This window comes from Arvicanthis niloticus, chromosome 30 (assembly GCF_011762505.2).
Source record: "Arvicanthis niloticus isolate mArvNil1 chromosome 30, mArvNil1.pat.X, whole genome shotgun sequence".
Classification (NCBI taxonomy): Eukaryota; Metazoa; Chordata; class Mammalia; order Rodentia; family Muridae; genus Arvicanthis; species Arvicanthis niloticus.
Window position 1 is genome coordinate 3,212,583 of NC_133438.1, and position 27,361 is coordinate 3,239,943.

Sequence of the window (27,361 nt, forward strand, 5' to 3'; positions counted from 1 at the left end):
TGCCAGCTTCAGGCTTCTACCTGGATTCTGTATTCAGCTGGACACATCTTCTAGCTTGCTTTTATTTCTTTGAGTATTTGCACATTGCTTGTTCCTGCCCAGGTAAGCATCCTGGCACATCCTTTGACATGGCTTCTGGGAAACGTTTCTTGTCCCTCTCCCTGTCACATTGGTAGGATGTCATCTCTTGTATTCTCACTAGACTGTGCCAACTTTTGTCACAACTCGAGGCACACTGATGCCCATGTGACTGAAATGTAAAATCCCTGTGACCAAATATCTCTTTTAATTTGAACAAAAGAAAACAAGGCTCAGGACCTAGTAATCATGCTAGGATTTCTGCTAAGTTCAAGAGAATGTCTCTACAATATTCTACTGTTGTGAAACACATTCTAATTTATTTTCTGCACTGTCCCACTAAGCTATTTAAGATACACACCTATTTTTCAACCTAATCTAAGAGAGTGGCGTCTTATCCTATCTGGAGGAGGAGGAACACCATAGGTTCCTATGCTCCCCAACCCACAATGCACAACTCAGGAAAAGTTCCTTTCATGGGTTCTCTGCTGGCCCTAGCCACTGGACCAGACTGAGCTACTCAGACAAAACCAAGGAGGACTTCATAGAGACTCTGGCTAGACTGGGATGGAGAGCTGACCTCACATCCTATTTTCTTGCCATCCATGCACTAGAATATGGAACCACTGGTGAGTTTCTGTCTCTGTCTCTGTCTCTGTCTCTGTCTCTGTGTCTGTCTCTGTCTCTGTCTTGTCTCTTCTTATACAGGAAAATTCTAGGCAGGAAAGTCTCAACTTTTTTTTTTTATTGGAATCCTAGAGAATTATGTAACCCTGAAGATGGCCTTAAGAGGCAAACACAAAATATGAAGATAAAATTTAAAACCACACATGATGGAAATAGATACAAAAAATAAAAAACCAACAAACAATCCTAAAACAACAACAAATTTTTTGAATGTTTTGTTCTTAATAACGGACTCAAAAAAGTATGCTAGTGAACATAGCCCACCAACAACAAAAGATAAAAATTTTATTTTAATCCCTGAGAGATGTAGTCAGAAGACTTAGGCACATTTTGATTTTATATTCCGATATTTGGTTAGTAGGAATAACATTGCTATGGTGGTTTTAGTGTTCAAATTGTCTCATCTATAAATCAAATGGAATAGAACTCAGGGCATAGCCCAAACTGGCTTTAACTTCCTGTGGTTTCTGCTGCCTCAGTTTCTCCTTAGGTGCACTGTAATGCTGTTAGCATTTGTTTTGACTCAGTGTCTCATATGTCCCAACAGGCCACCATGTAGCAAAAGATGATTTTGAGCAGCGTTCTCATCTTCCTGTGTCAACATCGTCAATGCAGAAATATCAGTTTTGAGCTACTCTGCCCTGTCAAGTATCAAAAGTTCAAGGCCCAGTATAGGCAAGAGTAAGTTCCAGTCTGAGTGGTATCCTGCCTGAAAAGGGATATGCACATTCTAAGTATGTGGAATGATCAGATCTGGTCTCAGGGGCTGGGGAGGTGTGTGTTGGGTACAGTGTCTCAGTGCAACAAAAGGATCCTGTGAAAACCAGACAAGACAGCATTTTTGTGTCCTTTTAGGACCTGATGGTCAAGAGAGGCAAATGTGAGAGTCAGCTGGACTAAGATTACTGACATACCCTCTTAGCCAGCTTTCTCTGACTTTGGCCATTGAGTCTCTGATTACTCCCAAGTTATCTATGTAAAAACAACATTCTTCCATTAAGGCTGCATACAACCCACTTTGTTGGAGGAAGAGGAGGTCTAATCCCATTCTGTTCTGCATGACCACCTCAGAGAGGGAGGCCAAGGACTCCTGTAATTTAGAAATTGAATACGCCATTGCCTGAATATCTATATCAATAGCTTCTCTAAGTCCTAGATAGTACTCAGGCTGTAAAGCTAGGGCAGTTACTCCAGTGTCTATCCCTGCACCTAATCCCAAACCCAAAACAACTGAGAGAGTCATGTTAACGGGTTCTCTCTTGGACCCGTGGAGTCTTCTCTCCCAGGTGACTAGCAGATCATATTCAGCATGGTTTATTAGCCTAGGCACTAGCTGGACCATGACACAGACGTCTTGGGTTTAGTTCAGCACACTGGAATTAATACAGGTGGTAAGTCCTATTACACATGCCCAACAACCATCAACCATCTTCAGAGGGGAGTAAGTAACTAACACTGTCTTCCTATGCTACATGGACGGTTGTATTGCACAGATGAGAGGGCCCTTCTCTCTTTTTAAGTTTAGGCCGAGACCTGAGATTCCTTCACCTCCAGCTCATTGTTTGAAGGTTTAGTTCCCTCATGCCATAGTTGATCTCATCTGCCTCACATTTCGCTAGTTCTAGGGAGTTTGTGGGTTTTTCTTAAGACTAGTTGTCAGAGCTACTGTGAATGTATATGCCTGTAATCTCAGGACTATGGAAGCTTAGTAGACAGGAGAATAGCCTTAAATTCAATACTACCCTGGACTATATAGGGAGAATTAGTTTACTTTGGTGGGAGTATAAATCTTTGAAAACACTATTACCACCACCACTTCTACTCAGGACTATGGAAGCTTAGTAAAGGTCTGTGTTTCAGTGGTATATACCAAACCTGATGGAAGAAAAGTGAACAGTCTAAAATACTCTGAGTTACATAGGACCAAGGGAGTAGACATTATTTGTGTAAAATAGTCCTTAAAAATAAAAGAAAAGGGCTCTAGACTCATGAGACAGGTGTCAAGAGTAAAATATAGCATCATGGAGGTGTTGAAGATGCCCCAAAATTGAGCAGCATAGCATTGAGGACTAGGACACAGAAGATGTAGAAGATGTTGTAAGGCTTGGAAAGCAAAGAAGAGAGTGGAAGACATAAGTGATGAATAAAGAAGTGAAATGTAGGACAATCACTTCTTCTTGTTTGGCTACATAAGTATATTCCTGGAGAGTGGCACAATAGAGATGAGAAAGTTTGGGAACTGTAAGGGATGATGGATGTGTGGTGAATTTCTGTGAGTTAAAGTTATAGACAGATCGTGGATACTGATCATGTATTGACAAAGACTTTATGAGGATTCGTAATGATTTTATAATACAATATATTGGAGTATAAATCAAAAAACTTATCAGATTTTAGTAAATGTAGACCATCAATAGCACCTGCTCTGAACTAAAGTCCCATCCATGCGTATTTGTTGATATAGAGATAGGTTTCAATTTTCCAAGGGTCTTTTGAGACATACATATGGGTATTAGATTGAGGACCTTGTCATATATCTGAGCCTATCCATTGAAATATTCATGTAAGGGGACACATTGTTTTACACACACACACACACAGAGAGAGACAGACAGACAGAGAGAGAGAGAGAGAGAGAGAGAGAGAGAGAGAGAGAGAGAGAGAGAGAGAGAGAAATTAGATAGGTAGATAGATAGATAGATAGATAGATAGATAGATAGATAGATAGATAGATAGACTTCTACAGCTGAGAAACAGTATATATTTGACTTCTTTGTCAAAGATCAAGTGTCCATAGCTGTTTGGTTTTATTTCTGGGTCTTCAATTCTATTCCATTAATTTACCTGTCTGTCTCTGTACCAACACAATGCATTTTTACCACTATTGCTCAGTAGTACAGCTTGAGGTCAGAGATGGTGATTACCCAAGAAGTTCTTTTATTGTTAAGAATTGTCTTTACTATTCTCGGTTTTTTATTGTTCCATATGAATTTGAGAATTATTTATTTCCGTGTCTTTGAGGAATTCTGTTGGGATTTTGATGGTGATTGTGTTGAATCTGTAGATTTCTTTTGATAGGATGGCCATTTTTACTATGTTAATTCTACCAATTCATGAGCATGGGAGATCTCTCCATTTTCAGAAGTCCTTTTTTTTATTTTTTTAAGAGACTTGGAGTTCTTTTCATATAAATCTTTCACTTGTTTGGTTTGAGTTACCCCAAGATATTTTGGTTATTTGTGACTATTGTGAAGGGTGTTGCTTCCCTAATTTCTTTCTCAGCCCATAAATCCTTTGTATAAAGAAAGGATACAGATTTTTTTTAGCTAATTTTATATCCAGCCACTTTGTTGAAGTGGTTTCTCAGCTGTAGAAGTTCTCTGTTATAATTTTGGGGGCTGCTTATGTATACTCTCATACCATTTGCCCAGAGTGATATCTTGACTTCTTCCTTGCCAGTTTCTATCACTTTGATCTCCTTTTGTTGTGTTACTGCTCTAGCTAGATCTTCAAGTACTATATTGAATAGGTATGGGGACACTGGGCATCCTTGTGTTGTTCCTGATTTTAGTAGGATTGCTTCAAGTTTGTCTGTATTTAATTTGATATTGGCTGTGTGTTGCTTTTATTATATTTAGGTATAGGCCTTGAATTCCTGATTTCTCCAATACTTTTAACATGGTGGAGTATTGTATTCTATGAAATGCTTTTTCAGCACCTAATGAGATGTCATTAGATTTTACTCTTTGAGTTTGTTTATATAGCGGATTACATTAATGGATTTTTGTATATTGAAGCAACCTGGCATTCCTGGGATGAAGCCTACATGATTGTAGTGGATGATGGTTTTTATGTGTTCTTGGATTTGGTTTATGAGAATTTTATTGAGTATTTTTGCATGGATGACAGTTTTAACATGATCTTGAGCTTTTTTACTAGTAGATTACTGAGAATATTTTCATCATAATGGATATTTGATTTCAAATTTCCTTTTTTAATATTCTGTCTTTATCTGGCTTGGCATCATGATAATTCTAGCTGCATCAAAAAATCTTGAAGAAGTTAATGCATCTTTTATGGATTTCAGTTTTGTGTTCTCTGAGAATGTTAAAATGAAATACTGTTTGACCCAGGTATTCTACTCATTGATGTATAGTCAGAGATTCTCATATCATACCATAGTAATGTTTGTATATCTGTACTCATTTCTGATCTCTTTATTGCAGCAATGAAATGGAGCCTTCTTGCATATCCATAAACAAATTAAATATTAAATTTAACAAATACAAAATTGACTATAATTCTACTACTGTGAAAGATAGAATCACAAAATATGTAGAATGATTGATTGATTGATTGATTGATAATGGATAAAATTATGCCTGCTCACCCAAACCCAAACAGAAAAAAAATCACATGTTCTCCTTCATATACAGATCCTGTCCTGTTGGGAGCCGTAGTGAGTATGTCAGTATCCGCCATTCCAAGATGGCGCGGACATCGTGTCCTCCCACTAGTAAACAAGTAACTACGCAGCTGCAAAGGCAGAAAGCCCGCCAAAGTCTCTGGCCAATCCCGAGGCGTAATATTATGTGATGAGTGTACAGCCAATCAGAAGTGAATACATCACTCTAGAGTGTATTTAAGCTGGGCCTCTTCCTGTCTTCAGCCCTTCCGTGTCTTTCTGCTTCTGCTGTTAAGAGTAAAGCCTCACTGGGGTAACTACCCGAATTCTGCCTCTCGTGTTTCTCTTCCATGGGTGAAAAAGGGACAGGGGAGGTGCGTGCAACACTGTCCAATATGTCCATATTTATTTATGCAAAAGTGTATAGCTTCGTTATAACATTTAGAAAACACAGCATGAATGGTATAGTGGGTGAAGCATAGGTGAAAAAAATGCAGAATTTATACAAGAGGATATAAAGATAATATAATTTTGTTTTCAGTGTTGTCAATTTATTTTAGTTTCTGGTACATTGGAGTAAAATATGTATTTCTTAGTGACAATGTAAAACTCTCAATGATGCTCTATGGCTTTAGCATAGCTATGCAAGCTGTGTTCAAGTTCATTCAAATGTACAGAATTTTAGCCTGGCCCAGTATTCTGTTGAGTGGCTATTTTGCTGTAGCTCTTTAATGCTTTTATTTGTGAGATTATGACAATAAACTGAATTTAGTTTAATATCATACTCCAACACAGTTTATCCAAACATGCTAAGATTGTTCCACATATAGCCACTAATAAATGCAATGTGTCTCACAAATAGACTAAATGAAAGAAATCACTTGATTACCGTTTTAGATGCCAGAAAATATTTTCTCTTTTTTAAAATATTTTATTGAAAATAATTGTATTTTCATAAATCTGTCTTGATTAAAGCTTTCCTTTTCTCTACTCCTCCTAATTTCTCTCTTCACCTGTAGATCCAATCTTTTTCTGTCATTAGAAAAAAAATGCAACAACAAAACATAACAAAACACAATACCTAAAGATAAAACTAAACCAATCACACTGATATTGCAATAGTCAGATCCTTACTGACAACCTTCAGTTATGTTTAACATTCAAAAGCATCTACAACTTTTAAAAAAATAATGCCATAATTGGAGTGTAACAAGCAAACACAACTATTTGGAAGACAGTTTCTATTAGAACCATATCAATGAAAGAAACAGGTTGGGGAGAAAATACAGACGATGAAAAGGGAACAATATGAAAACAATATAATAAAGGAAACCAGGGATGACAGCACTACAGTTAACTTGAGTTGTGAAAAGTAACCCAAAGAAAAAGGGGTCAGGAGTGTGTACTGGGGTGATAAGAGAAATGAAAATACCTGAAACTTGAGCAGGAAAGCATTTGGAATAGAATATATCTGACATCTGTTTTAGACTAAGATATATAAGTTGGGACAAGCACAGAATAAAAGGATGGAAGTCAGTAATGCTGGACAATGGACAGAAGGACAGGAAAGAAACTGCTAATGAGGTTGAACTAATGAAAACACAGAGTCACTCAAAGAGCTTGCAGCATAGAAAAGGGATACAATAGAGAATTAGTGAGGTATGATGTCATGTAGTGGAATTTTGAATGTCATTAAGTGATAGAAAGAAGGCAGATGTAGACAATGGTTTAGCAATGACCAATGAAGACTATCTGAATGCTTTTCTACCCCTAGAAACTTGTCCATAGTGAAAATGTTGGTGATACTTCAAATACTTCTTTCTCTGAATCCAGGTTCCACCCATATTTGTTTTTAGATGCAATAATAGCTTTCAATATGCCTAGCAAATTTTCTAGATATTTGATTTATAAATTTGTGAATTAATGTCTGAGCCTTTCTTGGAACTGAACATACATGATGGAAATCATTATATTGTGTAATTTTTATGTTATAAGAAACATCTTATATCAGAGAGGTGTCATGCCATGCTCAAATTTCTCCTCTCCGAATAAACAGAAGCTGTAGACACTGACTTGTGATCTATCCATTTTACCATTTAGTACAATTCCAATAAAAGCCTCCATTGATTTTTTATATAAATAGTATAAAATAATTCTAAAAGTCAGATGGTAACAAAAGACTCTATATAGTGATAATGTATTCCTCACAATAAGAACAATGCTACAAGAATTACTATTCTAACTCTTAAGAAATATTCCAAAGATATAGTAACAAAACCATCATGGTATTGCAGAAATGGATGTTTTTATTAAAACTACACTTGCCCAATAATTGAAAACAACAGTATTTTTATTTATTAGCTAAAATTTCTATTTCATAATTTTATATGTATAAAGACATATGTATGTATATATTTATGTATTTATGAATGCATGTGTCTATGTGTATGTATGTATGTATGTATGTATGTATGTATGTATATATGTTGACAGTTTGTTTGCTGTCTTCCCAGTAGTTGTCCTGATATCTTCATAAGCCAAAACATTCATCAACCAAAAGTTTTTCAGCTGAGCTATTTGGAGAAAACACCACACCAAAAATTCTTCAGGATTTGCATGTCATTCAAGAACATCTGACATATCCATCCTAACAGAATGAATAGTTACTAATTTCTCATTCTGTCCAGTTTTATGAAAATAATGTGAGGTTGATACAGTTCATATTGAATAAAACAATCTAATATATATATGTATGTATTTATGAAGAGACACATTCTTATGAGTCAGAGCTACAGGATCTCCTTTTCACAGAGCAACAGCTGTGACTGGCCAAGAGTAATCCCAGTGAGGATACAGTGTTAGTATTAGTAGTATGGCAGAGGCCAGAGGTCCAGTACCAGACTATTGTCTCATTGCAATGAACAGTTGGGGCGGGGGGAGGGAAGCTGTTTCAGCAAAACAATTCTATGTACCAACTTGACACACCACAGTATCCATTGAGAGATGGTTGTTTTCTTTGTTTGTTTGTTTGTTTGTTTGTTTGTTTTCTTTGAGGTAAAGGTTCCAAGGACAGAAGATAGGAATGGATAAAAAGTTGAATCTGACTAGGGATCCTGAATTGAAATTCAAAAAGAAAGATACTGGGTTTTATGATTTAATTTTGTATTCAGCTACTTTTTTGAAAGAGATTTTTCAATTGTAGGAATCCCTCCTGCAATTTTAAGGGTCACTAATGTATAATATCATGCTATCTATAAAGATACTTTGATTTCTCCCTTTCCAATTGGTATCAACATGATCCCTTCCCTTGTCCTACTGCAGTTACTAAGAATTTAAGATCACCACTGAATAGATACAGAAAGGATGGATATTTGTTTTGTTTCAGATTTCATTCAAATTACTTGGAGTTGTTCCTCTATTTAAGAGGATGTTGGATAAGCGTTTGCTCTACTGTCTTTTTATGTTGAGATACACCCAGTTTATCTATAAACTTTGCAGGATTTTATCATGAAATAGTGTTTTATATACTCAAAGCCTGTTCTCTACATAAGCAATCTAAATTGATTTTTTCTTCCAGTTTGTTTATATTGTGGATTACATTTATTAATTTATGTGTGCTAAATCAGTGTTGGGATGATATCTACTTGACTGTGGTGGATGAACTTTTGATGTGATTTTGGAATCTGTTTGCAAGTGTTGTATTTTTGTTTAATTTCATTTAACCTTTTTTTACACTCCAGATTTTATTCTCCTCCAAGTCCACCCTCTGATTATTCTCCATCCCATCACTCCTCCCTGACCACTGTCTACACAAGGAAGACCCTACCTCCCATCCCCATCCCACCAGACCTCTTCATTTTCTGTGGTCTCCAGTCTCTTGAGGGTTAGATGCATCTTTGCAGATTGAACACAGACCTGGCATTCCTCTGCTGTATATGTGTTGGGGGCTTCATATGAGCTGGTGTATGATGCCTGGTTGGTAGTCTAGTATCTGAGAGATCTGGGGAATCCAGGTTAATTGAGACTGCTGGTCCTCCTACAGGGTCGCACTCCTGCTCATTTTCTTCTAGCTTTTCCCTTATTCAACCACAGGGGTCAGCAGCTTCTGTCCATGGGTTGTGTATAAATATCTGCATCTGACACTTTCAGCTGCTTGTTGGGTCTTTCAGAGAGCAGTCATAATAGGTCCTTCTTGTGAACACTCCAGAGCTTCAGTAATAGTGTCAGCCCTTGGGGTCTTCCCTTGAGCTAGATCCCACTTTTGGCCTGTCGCTGGACCACCTTTTCCTTAGATTCTTTTTCCTGTTTGTCCCTGAAGTTCTGTCAGACAGAAACAGTTATGGGTCAGAGTTTTGATTGTGGGATGACAACCCCATTGCTCACTTGATGCCCTGTCTTTCTGGTGGAGGTGGTCTCTACAAGTTCCTTCTCCTGACTATAGGGCACTTCATCTAAGGTCCCTCCCTATGAGTCCTGAGAGTCTCTCACATCCCAGGTCTCTGTTACATTATGAGGGTTCACTTGCTTACCTCAAGAGGTTACCTGTTTTCATTACTTCTGCTGACCCTCAGGGATTCGGTCTTTTCCCCTACCCAATACCTGATCATGCTCCCCTCTTCCCCTCTCTGTCCTCTTTCGCACACAGGTTCTTCCCTCCCTCCTTTATTGTGATTGCTTTCTTTTACCTCTCAAGTGGGACTGAGGCATCCACACTTGGGCCATTTGGCTAGTTAACCTTTTTGACTTCTGTGGACTGTATCTTGGTTATGCTGTACTTTTTTTCTCTCTCCCTAATATGCATTTATAAGTGAGTATGTAGAATGCATGGCCTTTTGGGTCTGAGTTTCCTCACTCAGGAGGATATTTTCTAGTTCCATCCATTTGCCTGAAAAACTCAGGATGTTCTCATTCTTAATAGCTGAATAGTATTTCACTGTATTAATGTATGTGTTTGTAAGGGAAATCTTTGTAATTCTTTCTCTGTTCAGTCCTTGTGTGTTTGGGGTATCAGAGCAAGTGTGGCTTTGTAAACTAAACTGAGTAAAATTATTTGTTTGTATTTTGTGGAATAATTTTTATGTGCAATTGTCAGATGGCTCAGGATGTTGGACCTTTTTTTTTTTTTTACATCTTTTTCACCCATTGAGATTCCTGTATTGAGAATTCTCTGTTTTACTAGGATAGACAATTTCACTGTTATTCCTACTGTTCCACAAGCATAGAAGATTTTCGATGTTCTTATGATATGTCTTATTTCTGTTGTCAATATCTAAAGATTGTATCACAAAAGTCTTTCTCCTGCTTTGTTAGAGTTACCTCAAGGTATTTTATATTATTTGAAGCTTGTGTGAAAAGAATTTTTACACTTATATTTCTCTTAGTCTTTTTTCCCCTATGTTTATAGTAGGACTACTAAATTTTGTGGGTTAATTTTATTTTCTTTTAATTGTAGAAAGTTTTATGTTAGTTATAGAAGGTACCCACTGGAATTTTTAAGGTCCCTTATTTATACAATCGTATCACCAAATAAAAATACTTTGCTTTTTCGATTTCTATTCCCTTGATCTTCCATTGTCTTACTGCTCCAACTAAGACTTCAAGTGTGTTGACTAGGTATAGAGAGAATGGTAATAGTCTCTTTTTCCTGGTTTTCATGAAACTGCTTTGTGTTTTTCTTCACTGAAGTCTAAACTGGTATTTGCTTGCTGTTAACTGCCTTTATTCTGTTGACCTCTATCTTTTGTATCCCTAATCTTTTCCAAATTTCTATTGAAGTGCTATTAGCTTTGGTCAAAGGCCTTCTCTGCATCTAATGAGATGATCGTGTACTGTTTTGTATTTTTTCTTATAGTTGTTTATATGGTGAAATATTAAACCATTCCTACATCTCTGAGATGAAGTATATTTGAACATAGTTATGATCTTTTAATGTGATTTTGGATTTTATTTGCAAATATTTTATTGAGAATTTTTGCACATATGTTTATGGGAGAAATGGTTCTGCAATTCCCTTTTTTGCTGTTTTTTAAAAATGTGGTTTATGTGGTTTTTTTTCATATGTTTTGGATATAATACAGTAACTAGCCTCATAAATGAATTGGACAGTGTTGCTTCTGTTTCTGTTTTGTTGAATAATTTAGTGTTGGCAGTAATATTTCTTTTTAATCCAGGTAGAATTAGATGCTAAATCTAGGTTTTCTGTTGTTGTTTTTCATTTGTGTTTTTTCTTCTGTTTTATGTATTTGTTTGAGAGATTTTTAATTCTTGTTTATATTTCATTATGGTTTGCAGGTCTGTTTAAATTGTGTTTCTCATTTTTATTTAGCTTTAATTACCTGTTTGTGTGGAGAAAGTTTTCCATTTCTTTTAGCATTTGCACTTTGGTGAAATATAGGATTTTAAAGTGTATCTGTAAGATTCTCAGATGTAGCATGGATCTGCCGTTGTGTACCAGTTTGTTGTCTGACTTTGTGAATTTGGATATTCTCTCCTTAGCTGTTAATTCAATTGGTTAAGCATTTTCCAATCTTACTGATTTTCATAGGAAAGAAGCATTTGGTTTCATTGAATCTTTGTATTTTTTATGTTGTTTGTTGTTTATATTTTATGCTATGAGCTGTCAGTTTGAATATTTCTTGCTGCCCACACCTTTTGTGTGTAATTCCTTCATTTTGTTCAGATCTCACATGTGTACTACTAAGTTGCTAACATGAGACTGCTCCTTCTGCTTTGTTATTTTGTCCTTAATTTTGATTCTCTGTACTATGACATTGCCTCTTAAAACCAACATTCCTGTGCCCTTTAAGTTTGCATATGTTCTCTATATATTTCCTTTCAGTGCTTGAATGTCTTTATTTTCTTCTTAGTTTTCATCTTGAAGCATGTTTCATTCAGCAGCGCCTTGTTCAGTTTCTGTGAGTTTTAAACTCTCTGTTGCTGATATTCAGATTTAATCTGTGGTGGTCACCAAGTCTGCTCTTTGTAATTAAATTTTTTATTTGGTTTGTTTTTCTTTCTTTTTTTTTCTTTTTTGTCTGTTGAGATTTGCATTGTTTTGAATGTGTGTTCAATTTTGAGGAAAGTCTCAAGAGGTGCTGAGAAGAATCTTTAGTCTTTTCTTTTATTTTTAATCTATCTATCTATCTATCTATCTATCTATCTATCTACTTATTTATTATTTATTATTTACTTATTCATTCCATTCATCTACATCTCAAATGACATCCCAATTCCTTCACAGGTCCCATATCCCACAACTTCCCTCTCTCCTCCCTCCCCTTTGCCTTTATGAGGGTGCTTCCCCCCACTCACCCTCTCCCACCACACTTCTCCAGCATTCCTCTACACTGGGTTATCAAACCTCCACAGGACCAAGGGCCTGCTCCCCTCCCATTGATGTCAGACAAGGTTATCCTCTACTACCTATGTATCTGGAGCCATGGATCTTTCCCTGTACACTCCTTGGTTGGTGGTCTAGTGCTTGGGAGCACTGGGTGTTCCAGCCAGCTGATGCTGTTCTTCCAATGAGGTTGCAATTCCCCTCAGCTCCTCCAGCCCTTCCAACAGCTCCTCAACAGGGTCATTGAGCTCAGTCTGATGGTTGATTCCAAGCATCCATATCTGCATGAGTCAGATGCTGGCTGAATCTCCCAAGGAGCAACTACATCAGGTTCCTGTCAGCAAGTGACTCTTGGCAATGCAACAGTTTTGGGTTTGGTGCCTGCTGACAGGATAGATCCCAAGTGGAGCAGAACCCAGTTCTTTCAGTCTCTGCGCCATTTTTGGTCCCTGTTCTTCCTTTGGACAGGAACATTTTGGGGTCAAAATCTTTGAGATGGGTGTGAGTTCGTATTCCTTGACTGGGACTGAGCTTATCTACTTGTGGTCTCTACAGGTTCTATGTCCCCTTCTCTGCTAAAATCATCCCCGTTGGGTCTTGGAAGCCTCTCTTTGTTTGGAGTCTGGGACCCTCAATTCTCTATTCAGTTTCTCATCCCCTTCTGCTACATATTTTTATTCAGTTTCCTGACCCTCTGTATCTCTCTCCTGTCTTTTCCAGTACCTGATACTGTCTACTTGGTTTCCTCCCCCTCCTCTTTCCCTCCAAGGTTCCCCCTCTTTCCACCTTGCTCAATCATCCTGTTTGCCCCTGAGTGCAAGACTAAAGAATCCACACTCTGATCTACCTTCCTCATAAGTGCCTTATTGTCTGTGGGTTGTATCATAGTCATTATGAGCTTTTGGGCTAATATCCACTTATCAGTGAGTACATACCATGTGTGTTCTTTTTGTGTCTGGGTTACCTCACTCAGGATGATATTTTGTAGTTCCATCCAATTCCCTGCAAATTCTATGAAGTCGTTTTTTTTAAAGCTGAATAGGATTCCACTGTGTAAATTTAACACATTTTCTGTATCTGTTCTTCTGTTGAAGGACATCTGGGTGGTTTCCAGCTTCTGGACGTTATAAATAAGGCTGCTATAAAGATAGTGGAGCATGTGTCCTTGTTATATGTTGGAACAACATTCAGGTATATGCCCAGGAGTGGTATAGCTGGGTCTTCAGGTAGAACTATTTTACTTGTCTTAGGAACAGATAAGTTAATTTCCAAAATGGTTTTACCAGCTTGCAGTCCCAATAGCAATGGAGCAGTGCTCCTTTTACTCCACATACTATCCAGCATCTGCTGTGACCTGCCTTTTTTATCTTAGCCATTCTGCTTATTGTGAGTTAGAATCTCAGGGTCACTTTGATTTGCATTTCCCTGGTGACTAAAGATGTTGAACATTTATTTAAGTGCTTCTCAACTATTTAAGATTCCTCAGTTGAGAACTCTCTGTTTACCTCTGTACTCCATTTTATATTCAGAGCTGAAGTGTGCACCCAGGGCCTTGAGCTTGCTAGGGAAGCTCTCTACCACTGATCTAAATTCCCAACCCTTTACTCCATTTTAATAATCAGATTAGTTGGTTCTCTGAAGTCTAAATTCTTGAGTTCTTTGTATTTTGGATATTAGCACTCTATCAGATGTAAGGTTGGTAAAGGTCTTTTCTCAATCTGTGGATTGACATTTGGCCTATTGACAGTGTCCTTTGCCTTACAGAAACTTTGCAATTTTATGAGGTTCCATTTGTTGATTGTTGATTATAAAGCATAAGCCACTGGTGCTCTCTCTGCTCAGGAGATTTTCCCCTGTAGCAACATGTTTGTGCCTCTTCCCCACTTTTTCTTCTATTAGATTCAATGTATCTGGTTTTATTTGAATGTCCTTGATCCACTTAAACTTTAGTTTTGTACAAGGGGATAAGAATGGAAAGAATGATTTGCATTCTTCTACATGCAAATTGAACCAGCACCTTTTGTTGAAAATGCTATCTTTTTTTCCAGTAGATGGTTTTAGCTCCTTTGCCAACAGTTAAGTGACCACAGGTGTATGGGTTCATTTCTGGATCTTCTATTATATTACATTGATTTACCTGCCTGTCTCTGTACCAATACCATGCAATTGTTATCACTATTGTTCTATAGTACAGCTTTAGGTCAGGATTTGTGATTCTCTCAGAAGGTCTTTTATTGTTGATAATAGTTTTTGCTGTCCTGTTGTTTTTGTTATTCCAAATGAATTTGAGAATTGCTCTTTTTATCTCTGTGAAGAACTGAGTTGGAATTTTGATGGGAATTTCATTAAATCCGCAGCTTGCTTTTGGTAAAATGCTTGTTTTTACTCTGTTAACCCTGCTGATCCATGAGCATGGGAGATCTTTTCATCTTCTGAGGTTTTCTTCAATTTCTTTCTTCAGGAACTTAAAGAAGTTATATTATTTGTGACTATTGTGAAAGATATTTTTCCCTAATTTCACTCTCAGCCCCTTTATCCTTTGAGGAGAGGAAGGCTACTGATTTGTTAGAGTTAATTTTATATCCATCGACTTTGCTGAAGTTGTTTTCAGCTGTAGGAGCTCTTTGGTAGAATCTTTGGGTTTTCTTACATATACATCATATCATCTGCAAATAGTTATATCTTGACTTTATCCTTCCCAACTTGTATCCCTTTGGTCTCCTTTTGTTGTCTAATTGCTGTGGATAGAACTTCATGTACAATATTGAATGGGTAAAAAGAGAGTGGGCAGCCTTGTCTTGTCCCTGATTTTAATGGGATTGTTTTGAGTTTTTCTCCATTTAGTTTGATGTTGGCTATTAGTTTGCTGGGTATTTCTTTTATTATATTCAGGTATTTACCTTGAATTCCTGAACTTTCCAATACTTTTAACATGAAGGGTTGTTGCATTTTGTCAAATGTTCTGCATATAATGAGATGATCATGTGGTTTTTTCCATTGAGGTTGTTTTTATAGTGGATTTCATTTTTTGAACCATCATTGCGTTCCTGTGATGAAGTCCACTTGATGGTAAATGATTTCTTTGATGTGTTCTTGAATTTGATTTTCTAGAAATGTATTGAGTATTTTTGCATCAATAATCATAAGAGAATTTGGTCTGAAGTTTCTTTTTTTATTGAGTCTTTTGTGGTTCAGGTATAAGTGTAACTGTGACGTCATAGAACAAATTGGGTAGTGTTCCTTCTGTTTATATTTAGTGGAATAGTTTGAGATGATTTTTTTTTTAATTTCCTCAGTTTTTTGTTATGTCTCCCTTTTCATTTTTTTTAATTTAGATACTGTTTTTGTACCCTCTAGTTAGTTTGGCTAAAGGTTTATCTATCATGTTGATTTTTTCAAAGAATCAACTCCTAGTTTTTTTGATTTTTTTTGTGTAGTTCTCTTTGTTTCTACTAGGTGGATTTCTGCCCTGAATTTGATTATTTCCTGCATCTATTACTCGTTGGTGTGGGGAAGGACATAACATACTCATCAATGGAAAAATCCACCAAGATGAGCTATCAATTCTGAACATCCTGATACTAAGGGTAGAGACTGAGAAGCACCAACATGAGGCTGGACGATTTGAGTTGGCTACAGGGTGAGTTGAAGATCTGCATTTATCTTCCCTTCTCTCTTGTTTGGACTGGTCTGTGGGTTCCCAGGGAATGGCAGTTGAAGCTGGGGGCTGGGACAGTACAGTGAGTTGGGGGAGTGATGTTTGGAGGGGAAGGTCTATGTGTTCCACTGTAGATGAGGTAGAGAAGAAGGGAGGCCTCAGCTGGTAGTATGATACAGAGGTAGAGATTTAACTGGGCATTGAAGTTGGAGGAGCTGAGGTAGGGGTGAAGAGCTGTAGTCAGCCTATATGCTTCCCCGGGTATAATGGCCTTTGAGTTCCCTGGGGATGTTGTTACATTTTGATTGTATATCCCCATGCAATGCTCCAGTATGGTGATAGTGGCCTTTTTTGTGATAGCTAGAAGCTGGGAACAACCCAGATGTCCCAGAACAAAAGGATGGATACAGAAAATGTTGTTCATTTGCATAATGGAATACTATTCAGCTATTAAGAATATGGACATCCTGAGTTTTGCAATCAAGTGGATAAAACTAGGAAATATCATCGTGTGTGAGTTAACTCAGACTCAAAAGAATGTGCATGGCTTGTACTCAGTAATAAGTGGATATTAGTCAAAAGGCAAACCGAATACCCAGGATATAATCTACAGAACTCAAGAAAGTTAATAAGCCAAAGGGCCCAAGTGAGGATGCTTCAAACCTATTCGGGAGGGAGAATAAAGCAGAGGGCAGAGGGAGAGAAGGTATTAGGTGGGAGTGGGGCAGGGGAAAAGGAGACCATGATCATGTATTGGGGGGACCAGGAGTGAAGCCTTTAGTGACAGCAGATTGAATGGGAATATACAACCTTGGGGGGAAGTGGAGGAAGCCTACAGAATCTACTAGAGACCTGGGAGGTGAATGAATCTCAAGATTCCAAAGGAGGGAATTTACATTAAATGTCCAACAATGGGGAGAGGGAACATGTAGAATATATAGAATAGAACGTATAGTAGAAAGACAGGGTATGAAATGGAGGGATGGGTTTGCCATTCTAAAGTCAAAAACTCTTACCCAGAATTGATCCTGTCTAAAAGAACTGCAGGGATAAAAATGGAGCAGAGACTGAAGGAAAGGAGGTCCATTGACCAGTCCAAATTTGGACGGATCTCAAGAGTAGGCTCCAAGGCCTGACACTATACTGATGCTAGGATGTACTTACAAACAGGAGCCTAGCATGGCTGCCCTCCAAAAGGTCCAACAAGCATTTGACTCAGATGGAAGCAGATACACTGAACCACTGGGCTACAGTCAGATATGCCTGTGGCTGAATTAGAAAATTACTGGAAGAAGTTGAGGAGGAGGGTGACCCCATAGGAAGACCAGCAGTCTCAACAAACCTGGATGCATGAAATCTCTCAGACACTGAGCCACCAACCAGGCAGCATACACTAGCTGATCTGGGCCCATGATACATACAGAGCAGAGGACTGTCATGTCTAGCCTCAATGAAAGAAGATGCACCTAACCCTTGAGAGACTTGAGTACCCAGGGAATGGTGAGGACTGGTGGGGTGCGAGGGTGTGTGGAGTTATGGGGATATCCTCTTGGAGACAGAAAGGAGGGAAGAGATGAGTACTTGTTGGAAGGCAGAAGGGATAGGTAATAATGACTGGATTCTAAAAATATCTTTAAAAATGATTTTTTTAAAGGTGATTTTTATTGAGAATCTTTTATTTTCTAGATCCCTTGTACATCAGGTGGGCAAAGAATTTCAATCTGCAAGTTGAAAATTGAAATTTGCCTTACAAAATATGTTCAGCTCATGTAGTCTACTGATTTAACCACATGACAAACTCCACCAAGGATTTTGACTGATCTTTAAAAAGGAATGGTACTACTAATTTAATTCTCTGAACTGTCCTTCTGAAGAAAAGTGTGAGTTTAAAATGTATAATTGGAATATGTAAAATTAGGAAGTTGTATTCCATATTCAGACAAAACATAATGTGGGCATAATACTGTAATGACTCAGAAGAACAAAGGGTCTACAGGATGGAAAACACAGATTGAGGCAGGTGATATTCATAGCCACCAATTGGATTATAAAAAAAGAGCAATGCATTCTTGTAAGAAAGAGAAAACCGTATAAAATGCCAGAACGGTAGCTACCAGAGCCAGAATGATCTGGGTGGCTATGAATTCTGGAAAGTTTCTCCTTGATACATATACTGGTATAGTTTCAAAAAAAAATAAATTAGCCCATGATAAGGTAGTAGAGGGTAAATCCATCCAGACTGGCCAGATACAAAAGGCAGAGAAAAGCTTTTCTGGAGATTCTGTGTATGAGTGTTTATGAATCTCTGTTTAAGGTGTAAAAAGGCTACCAACAAGGGAATTCCTCATCATGGATATTAACAGCTCAAGAGTGATCATCTACAAAAAAATATGGACAAATACTATCACTTTGTCCTCTGTTATACCTAATAAATATGATGTTTCAAATTTCAGTGACAGAACACCACCAATCCAAAATGCATTTATACGTGTCTGTGAAAATGTCCTTTTCTTATTCCTTCAGCACCACTAGCCTTGAGTCTAGGCCCCAAGCTATGTAAACTATGAAAAGTACCAAGTGCATAAGCAGGCTCCATAGCAGGAGTGTGTGCATAAATAAATTTCACATCAACTTTGCCTTCTGATATTTTGTTCAGAGCTATAGAAAAGGAAGTAATACCTATTTAATATACCAATATTACTAAGATGCATAATGTACAAAACATAAGTTATGTTAAAAATAGTTAAGAAAAGCAAAAATATTCTAGACATTAAATATTCTTCAAAAAAACTTCATTAATTGATAAATAGCACAAAAGCAAACTGTACTTTAAATAATCCATAGGAGCAGGAGTGAGAGGATGGTAACACAGATATCCCACTTAGGGTTGAGCACTCTCAGACTTTTATTCTTATTATTGATTTGTAATGTGTTCTACACTAAGCACATAATTGTCTAAATCATGTAATTTTACCAAAGATTACAGGGTCAGGCATTGTCAGGGGCATCTCTGCTTGCACACTGAAGGCCTGGAATCAGCTATAAGCTGAAAGCCAGCCTGCTAGCACAAAGTCTTGGGTCTCTGTGAAAAAAGCCTTGAAACAGATGGCTAGAAGCTTTTGTAAACAAGCAGCTTTGATGGACAGTTGCCAGGCTCTAGTCATAGACCTTGTAGATAAGTAACCTTGTTGGATTATTAATATTATTATTATCCCTAACTTCGATAGGGACAAGTGAATCATAGGTGGAGTCGGAGTGACCTGTCCCCTGAAGCTTCACCAAGCTGATACTCTGTTCTGAAAGATATCTGTATTTCCCCTAAACACTTATGCTCCTGCATCATCCCCTTCCCCCACATCCTGCCTTTTTTGTGTATATTACCCCTGCGTGAAAAAGTAAAAAGGGTGATTTGATCAGCCTATAGACAGATCGCCTTTCTTTGCGTTTGCCTCTCCCCCATCTTCTCTTCCAGGTGACCTTCCCAGATCCCTGTTTAATGCCTTGCTGGCCAGGACAAGGCATGACATTGATTCCTGTGAAATAGGACTAAAATGTGTTCAGAAACATGTAGCTACCCCATGGCAATAAAGCCAACATTGCCAATGGACACATCTTTCTTGTCTGGTCAGTACTGAAGTATTTTGGGTAAAGCTTTTAGACAGAACATTGCTGTTTTTATTCTTATAAAACCTACACAGCATTTTCTGCCACAAGAAAATCTGGACAGCAGAGATACTTCTACGTCATGAATATGAAGCTTGGTGGATCTTCTTCCTTCAATATCATACTATAGTATACAGATTCAACTTTTATTTACAACATGTTATTGTAATCTCAGATAGTGATTTCTGAATACACTCACACTTCTAGCACTTTGTGAACTTTGCATGGAAGGTTAACTCAAATTTTGTGGGGGATAAACTCCTCTAAAAGCTGACTGATTCACTCTGGATCCTGTTAGCTTATCACAGAATTGCTTTGTCTGGCCTAATACTAACTTTTCAATCTCGTCTAACCTTCTTGTTAATTCTCATTCCCTGGCTCCCTCTGTCTTCAAATACAACCTTCTTTTATAAAAGGGTCCCAGTAAAACTGTTTCCCCCTCTCTCTTTCTCTGTGCTCCTCTGTTAAGATCTTTGCTTCATGTGCTGATCTCATGAGAATTTGGTAAATCCAATCTCATACTCATTATGTCAAATTTTTCACTGATTAATCACTTTGCTTGCTTTTCAATTAGTTATCACTTGCAAAATGGCTACTCCCTTCTCCAACAAACATGACATTGTTAGAGATTAAAGCTATGTACTAATGGCATGTTTGTATTCTTGCCAGAGGTATTAAAGGTGTGCCATCCCAGTTGGATCACTGAGACCTAGAAGGCCTTTGGATGTTATCCTTTGATAGAGCAGCCATATGGCTGCATGAAAATTTCTTTGAAATTTCTTTGAAATTATTATTGCAATAATATACATAGAAAGGCAGTGCTCCTTTCCATATATACATATGCAGCTACATCTACATCTACATATATTCTATTCGGTGTGTTTGCTTCTTTTTGTTCTAGAGTTTTCAGATGTGTTAAGTTGCTAGTGTAGGGTTTTTCCAATTTCATTATGAAGTCACTGAGTGCTGTGAATTATCTTCTTATCATTGCTTTCATTGTGTCTCAATTTTCTGGAGTATATGGAGTATATTGAAGACCAGCCTCAGTCTGAGGTAATCTGACAGAATGATTGGATTATTTCAATCTTCTTGTATATTTTGAGTCTTGTTATGTGTTTATATGGTTGATTTTGGAGAAGTCTCCATGAGATGTTGAGAAGATGATATATTGTTTTGTTTAGGGTGAAATGTTCTCTAGATATCTGTGAAATCCATTTGATTCATAACTTCTGTTAGTTTTACCATGTCTCTGTTTAGTTTCTGTTTCCATGATCTGTCCATTGGAGAGAATGTAGTATTGAAGACTCCCACTATTATTGTGTGAGGTTCAATATGTGTTTTGAGCTTTACTAATGTTTCTTTTACAAATGTGGGCCCCTTATATTAGGGCATAGATTTTAAAAATTGAGAGATTCCTTTGGTGGGTTTTTTTTCTTTTATGAGTATGAAGTGTCTTTCCCCATCTCATTTGATAAATTTTGGTTGAAAGTCTATTTTATTGAATAATAAAATGGTGATTCTAGCTTGTGTCTTGGGACCATTTACTTGGAAATTCTTTGTCACCAAAGTGTGTCTCTTGTATAAATCAAAATGCTGGGTCCTGTTTATGTATCAAGTCTGTTAGCCTATGACTTTATATTGTGGAACTGAGTCCATTGATGTAGAGAGATATTAAAAGGAATGATTGTTTGATCCTATTATTTATGCTGTTTGAGGTGGTAGCATGTTTGTGTGGTTCTCTTCGGTTTGGGGTGAGTTTATTAATTTTTTTATTTCTCTTGGGTAAAGTTTTCCTCCTTGTATTAGATTTTTCTTTCTAGAATCCTTCGTAGAACTAGACTAGTGGAGTCATATTGTATAAATTTGGTTTTGTCATAGTACATCTAAGTTTCTCCACCTATAGTGCTTGAGAGTTTTACAGGGTATTGTAGCTTTGGCTGGCATTTGTGTTCTCTTAAGATCTGCATGTTATCTGTCCAAGTCTTGCTTTCAGAGTCTCCATTGTGGAATCTAGTGTAATTCTGATAGGTCTACCTTAATATGTTTCTTGGCCATTTTTCCTTGCCACTTTTAGTATTATTTCTTTGTTCTGTGTATTTATTGTTTTGAATAGTATGTGATGAAAGGGATTTATTGTCCTTTCCAATGTACTTAGTGTTCTGTTGGCTTCTTGTAATTTTTTTTGGCCATCTCTTTCTTTAGGTTCATGATTTTTTTCTTCTATGATTTTGTTGAAACGGTTTTCTGACCCTTTGAATTGGAAACCTCACTCTCTTATATTTCTATTATTCTTAGGATTGGTCTTTTCATTGTGTCTTGAATTTCCTGAATGTTTTGAGTTAAGATCTTTTTGCACTTTGTAGATTGACTGTTGTGTCCATATCTTCTATGGTCTCTTATATGTTTGGGATTCTCTCTTCTATCATATGTATTTTGTTGGTGTTGCTTACATCTGTAACCCTTGATCTCTTTCTTAGGATTTCCATCACTCATAAGCCTCCCTTTGTTATTTCTTTATTGTTTCAATTTCTGTTTTTGCATCCTGGATGGATTTGTTCAATGTCTTCATCTGTGTGATTGTGGGTTTTTTTTATTTATTCAAGGGATTTCAATTGGCATTCATTTCTGTTGCTTATGTTCTTGTGCTTCCATCTTGTCGTTTGCTTATCGATGATGTTAACTGCCTTGTGATGCCTGACTGAAGTCTGTCTCTCCTGTCAGCCAGGCTATGATGTACCTTGAGTCTCTGGGTGTGAGAGAGAGTCTAGAGAGATTGATCTGTGAGCTTGTGAGCCTGGTTGTGATTGAATTCTTGGGAGTCAAGCTGTCTCTTGGGGTGGGAGGAGTTCTGGAATGCCAAATCTTCCCAGGGCAGTGTTATATGGTAGAAGAAATTTGTATCTCTGCAGATAGGTCCTGCATCCACTGGGCCCCATTGGGGTCCCAGGTAGGCCAGGTATTTACATGGAAAAGTGTCTCACCTGTGAGCCTGCTTATAGCCAGAGCTCCTGGGAGTCAAGATATCTCTTGATGTGCCAGTGATCTTCTGTATCTATCCTTAAGCACTTTTTGTTTTGACAGTCTCTCTTGCCCTTTGTGCTTCTAAGGTCATGCCTTGGCTGTGGAAATAATGCTACTATCCAATTCCTTCAGATCCTACTCAAAGAAATTGTCAAACTGAAAGGATAGTGACTTATACGCTGTCACTGCTGTTTGCTAATTGTACACTTAAATAAAAATGTATTTTCTATTTTATGCTTACATTTTTCAACATTTTTACATGAATATTTCCAAGTGAGAATATTGAATTTCAGTGGATGTGACCAGTGTGACCACACTGTACCCTTGTGAGCAAAATCCTATGACTATGGAAACAAATGTCCAGATAACACACAGTGACCTCACAGATCTTAGAAAAAAAGTGGTCTCACACTGTGGTGTACATTGGTCACTGTTACTTTTCCTTAATATTTTATCTTGCTTCTTTACAATAAATTCAGGAGGATGTCCAAAACCTGAAATCTCCAACATGTGGATCATATAAGTTGCTATCATTCAAGGAGTCTCAAAGTTTGCAGCTCTTACAATAAAGCTTCCTGTCATTTTTTGTAACTTTTCCATCTTCACAGATGTGGTAGGGTAGGTCCACTGCCATCAGTTTCCTAGAAATGTGACTGTGCTCTCAGCAAGCCAACAACTCCAGATAAACAGAACTAAAAAAGCTTCCAAGGATATTGGGTTTTCAATTTCCCCTGGTGGACAACATGTAACCTTGATTGTCATAATTTCTGTATTAATTACTATCAGATAAAGCAGCAAAAGCACAGACAAAGAACACACTTCTGATAGTATTTTGATTAACATTTTCATGAATTACATATCTGTTGCATTTTTCATAAATATTGGATCAAGTTTGTTGGGATACTAGTCTCAAATTGAAATTAACAAATCTCATGTGTGGACACCAGATGCCATTCTTTAACAATCTTAAACCAAACTGAATTTCTTTATTTTGTGATTTGTGCATTTTCAATTAAGGAAACAAAATTCATAATCATATATCTCATAGAATTTCACAAATGAAACATCGCTTGAAATCCAGTAGATGAAGCAGGAAAAAAATCTTTATGATTTTCAATGGTCTGTGCATTTGTAGAACTGTGTATCCTCTGTCTATATTGATTAATTCATCATGGGCTGTTACTGGGAACATGTGAGTGTTATGCAAGCTGAAATTAGCAAGAATATTACTAGATTATCACCTCCATCTCTCTCTCTTTCTCTCTCTCTCTTTTGATACAAAGAAATTTATTTTCGTTGGTATTCTAAGGGTTGTACTTTCTGTCAAACAGGTTTCTATTTGTTTCATGTAAGTAGATATAGGCATGCCACTAACAGGCATTAGTGGCATGCACAGTCATTGAAAAGGCAGGATGTTGCTGCATTACTAGAACTATATCAAAATCTGGCATTTTCAACTATTTTTTGTACATTTTTTTTGTTCATTTTAAATTTTTCACTTTTTGGGTTATTTTTTTAATGGTCCTGGCCAGAGTGGGTGGGGCCTGGCTGAAGCCAGCAGTGCCAGAGTGGGAGGGTGAAGGGAAGGAGGGGAAATTAGTTAAATGAAGTACGTTTCTTTTTGGCTTTTTACTATTTAGTATTTGGATTGAACCAACTCTTCACTCTCCCTTCTGCCTACACTAACTCCAGCTTATGTGTGTAGTGATGAGTTTGAGCTACATTGCTTTGACTCCTGGAGGATCACATGTCTGCACCTGCTCAGGAGATACCTGGATTCATGAATGGAAGACACATACACACAGCCACAGCCACAGCCACACACACACACACACACACACACACACACACACACACACACACCAGTTAATTTTAAAATACCTTGGCTACCTCAAAGGCTGGGGACTCATTAACCTTCACTAGCAACCCCAGGCCCAATCGAGGGAGTAACTAGTGGCTACTTACCTGTATTCTTACATGGCTCAATAGCTTACTCTCCTACAGCTCCTATGTCTATCCCTATCCTACTGCTTCCTCAGGATGTCTCCAGATGTCCTCCCTGTGTCCTAGCCTACACAACTCTAAGGGTTCTGCATAACCTCCCTTTACCCAGATATTGGCCACTGTCCTCTTTATTGGTAGATCAAACCCAACTGGGAACACAGACCTTTAGTATTTGGACATGTCGATTACTGATTGAATCAAAGCATTGGAATCAATCTCCAACCTAAGTGTTCCACATACATTTTTCCTTCTACTTCTTCATCTTACATATTTCCTTACATTTACAAGACTCTCTCATAGAGGCAACTGAGGAACATTTATGGGCCCCATTTTAGTTTTGTGGATTCAAAACATACTCACTTCCGTATAATCCCACATTTTAAAAATTATAAGCTGAGAAAGGGTATCGAGACAGAATCTACACTATTGATTTTCCTTAAGCTGTCTTACTTTAGTTAAGACAGTCCTTTTTATTTACTGACATAGCCATTCCCCAAGGTGTTCTGCAGGCCCAGCACATGGGGAAGGGAAGACTGTAAGTATTGGTAGTTCCTAAAGTCACAGCTCGTTTCTCTACTTTATATTCTACAAATTCCAGACTTCACTGCCCATCCTATCCCAATTCTTGACTGTCAGATTCTGTCTGAGCATAGCTCAGGAGTTTGTAGAGCAACATTTCCCCAACTGGGGCTTCTTGAATCAGCATAGTACCGATTCATAGTTGCTACTTTCAGATTCTGCCATGGGATCTCTCCTGGTCTAAAAAGAATTTTGTGACAACTTGACTTGCAGGTGTGGTATCCTGAGAATTTTCTCCAACTACACTGCTTGGATGGGCTGATTAAGTCACTGCCTTCATTCTCACCATTTCCACTGTTGTCTTTTAAGTGGTGCATGACTATTACACATACAAATTTTCCCATTTATTTATTTATTTAATTCACTTTACATTCTGTTTGCTGCCCATCCTTCCTTCTCTTTTACCTCTGAGAGGGTGGACAACCCCTGGGAATCCCTCCAACTCTGCATATCAAGACTGCAGAAATGGGCATATTATCTTCCACTGAGGCCAAATAAGGCAGCCAGTGACTGGAATGAAACCAAAACACAAAAAAATAGTTTCAGGGACAGCCCATGGCCCAGGTGCTGGGAGACTGCATCACACAAGATGTCCACAGATATCTAACAGCACATACCTGCATGTGCATACAAGCTTGTATATCTAGGTATTATGATATTGCATAAGAACTAACTCATAATAGTATGTATTCTGTCACTTGAACCATCATTTAAATGTTTTATACACTTAAACAAATTTCTTATCTATGAATATATATATATATATATACACATACATCCATAAATATAATTCTGAATGGTATTAATTTTTCATTATTCACCACTTAATATTAGATAAAATGTTCTTTAAGAACTGAGATGTTTGAGGTAAATAATAGTCATTAAAATTGTCTTCCTCTATAACATGGCTAGAAAATAAGTGTATAATGTTACAGTCTTAGATTATTCTTGTTACTACTGGTTCTCGATTTTCATTGCATCTCACAGGACAAGTAATCCTGCCCATAAGGGTGCATATTCTATGATGATGAAGGCATCTTTCTGATTACCAGGTGTGTCCTGAAATCTTACCAATCTGACAATATTGTAGTGTATGTAAGTATGTAGTATAAGGTATAATTGCTACTGTCAGAATTTCAAAAAGTATTGCTACAGTACATAGAGCACATAGACTAAAGTTTATGATGACATTGTATTCCAGAGCTTTAAGGACCCCTCTGATTTTCTTCTCAGTAGCAATTTAGATTAACACATATTACTTTTTAATAATTAATAAGTATCATTTATTAATACTTTTCATTCATTTTGACCAGAAAAATGGATGTGGCTATAATCTAGGGAAAATCATGCCCAATCATGGAATGGAATTCTGGAATATGATAACCAAAATCATTTTTTTGTTAGAAATTACAACTGGAGTCCTGGCATAATGAAATTAATGACATGCTCTATGCAGCATTGGTGATGTGTCCTGAAATCTTCTTTTCTGTGCTCATTGCCTGGTCCAGTGGCTCCATGATTGTGATTCTGTACAGACACAAGCAGAGAGTTCAATACATCCACAGCAGTCACGTTTCAAGGAGAAACTCTCCAGAATTCAGAGCCACCCAGAACATTCTTGTCCTGGTGTCTACCTTTCTGGCACTTTGTACTGTCTCCTCTGTCTTACAAGGCTGCATTGCTCTTTTCTGTCATCACAGTTGGTGGCTGGTGAATGTCACCTGCCTCACTTCTCTATGTTTTCCATCTTTGGGACCCTTTGTTCTAATGAGTCATTACTCTATTATGCCTAGATTCAATTTGATCTGGATGTGGAATAACATTTCCTAATTTTATTTAAGTATTTTAATGGTGTATTTTACTTGTTTTCCTGGTGTTAACTCCTACTCTTCATCAAAAGGTCAACACGGAGAATTAAGTCATATTA

General features: G+C 37.4%; 1 protein-coding gene across 1 annotated transcript in view; it reads left to right on the plus strand.

Annotated features, from left to right (window-relative positions):
* Positions 1-27,264, plus strand: part of LOC143440773 (vomeronasal type-1 receptor 4-like) — a 96,917-nt gene extending 69,653 nt beyond the window's left edge. Inside the window, exons 7-8 of the mRNA XM_076927552.1 lie at positions 4,926-4,946; positions 26,854-27,264. Coding sequence (XP_076783667.1) covers positions 4,926-4,946; positions 26,854-27,264 — 432 coding nt within the window. The remainder of the gene's footprint in view (positions 1-4,925; positions 4,947-26,853) is intronic.
* The last annotated feature ends 97 nt before the right edge of the window (positions 27,265-27,361 follow it).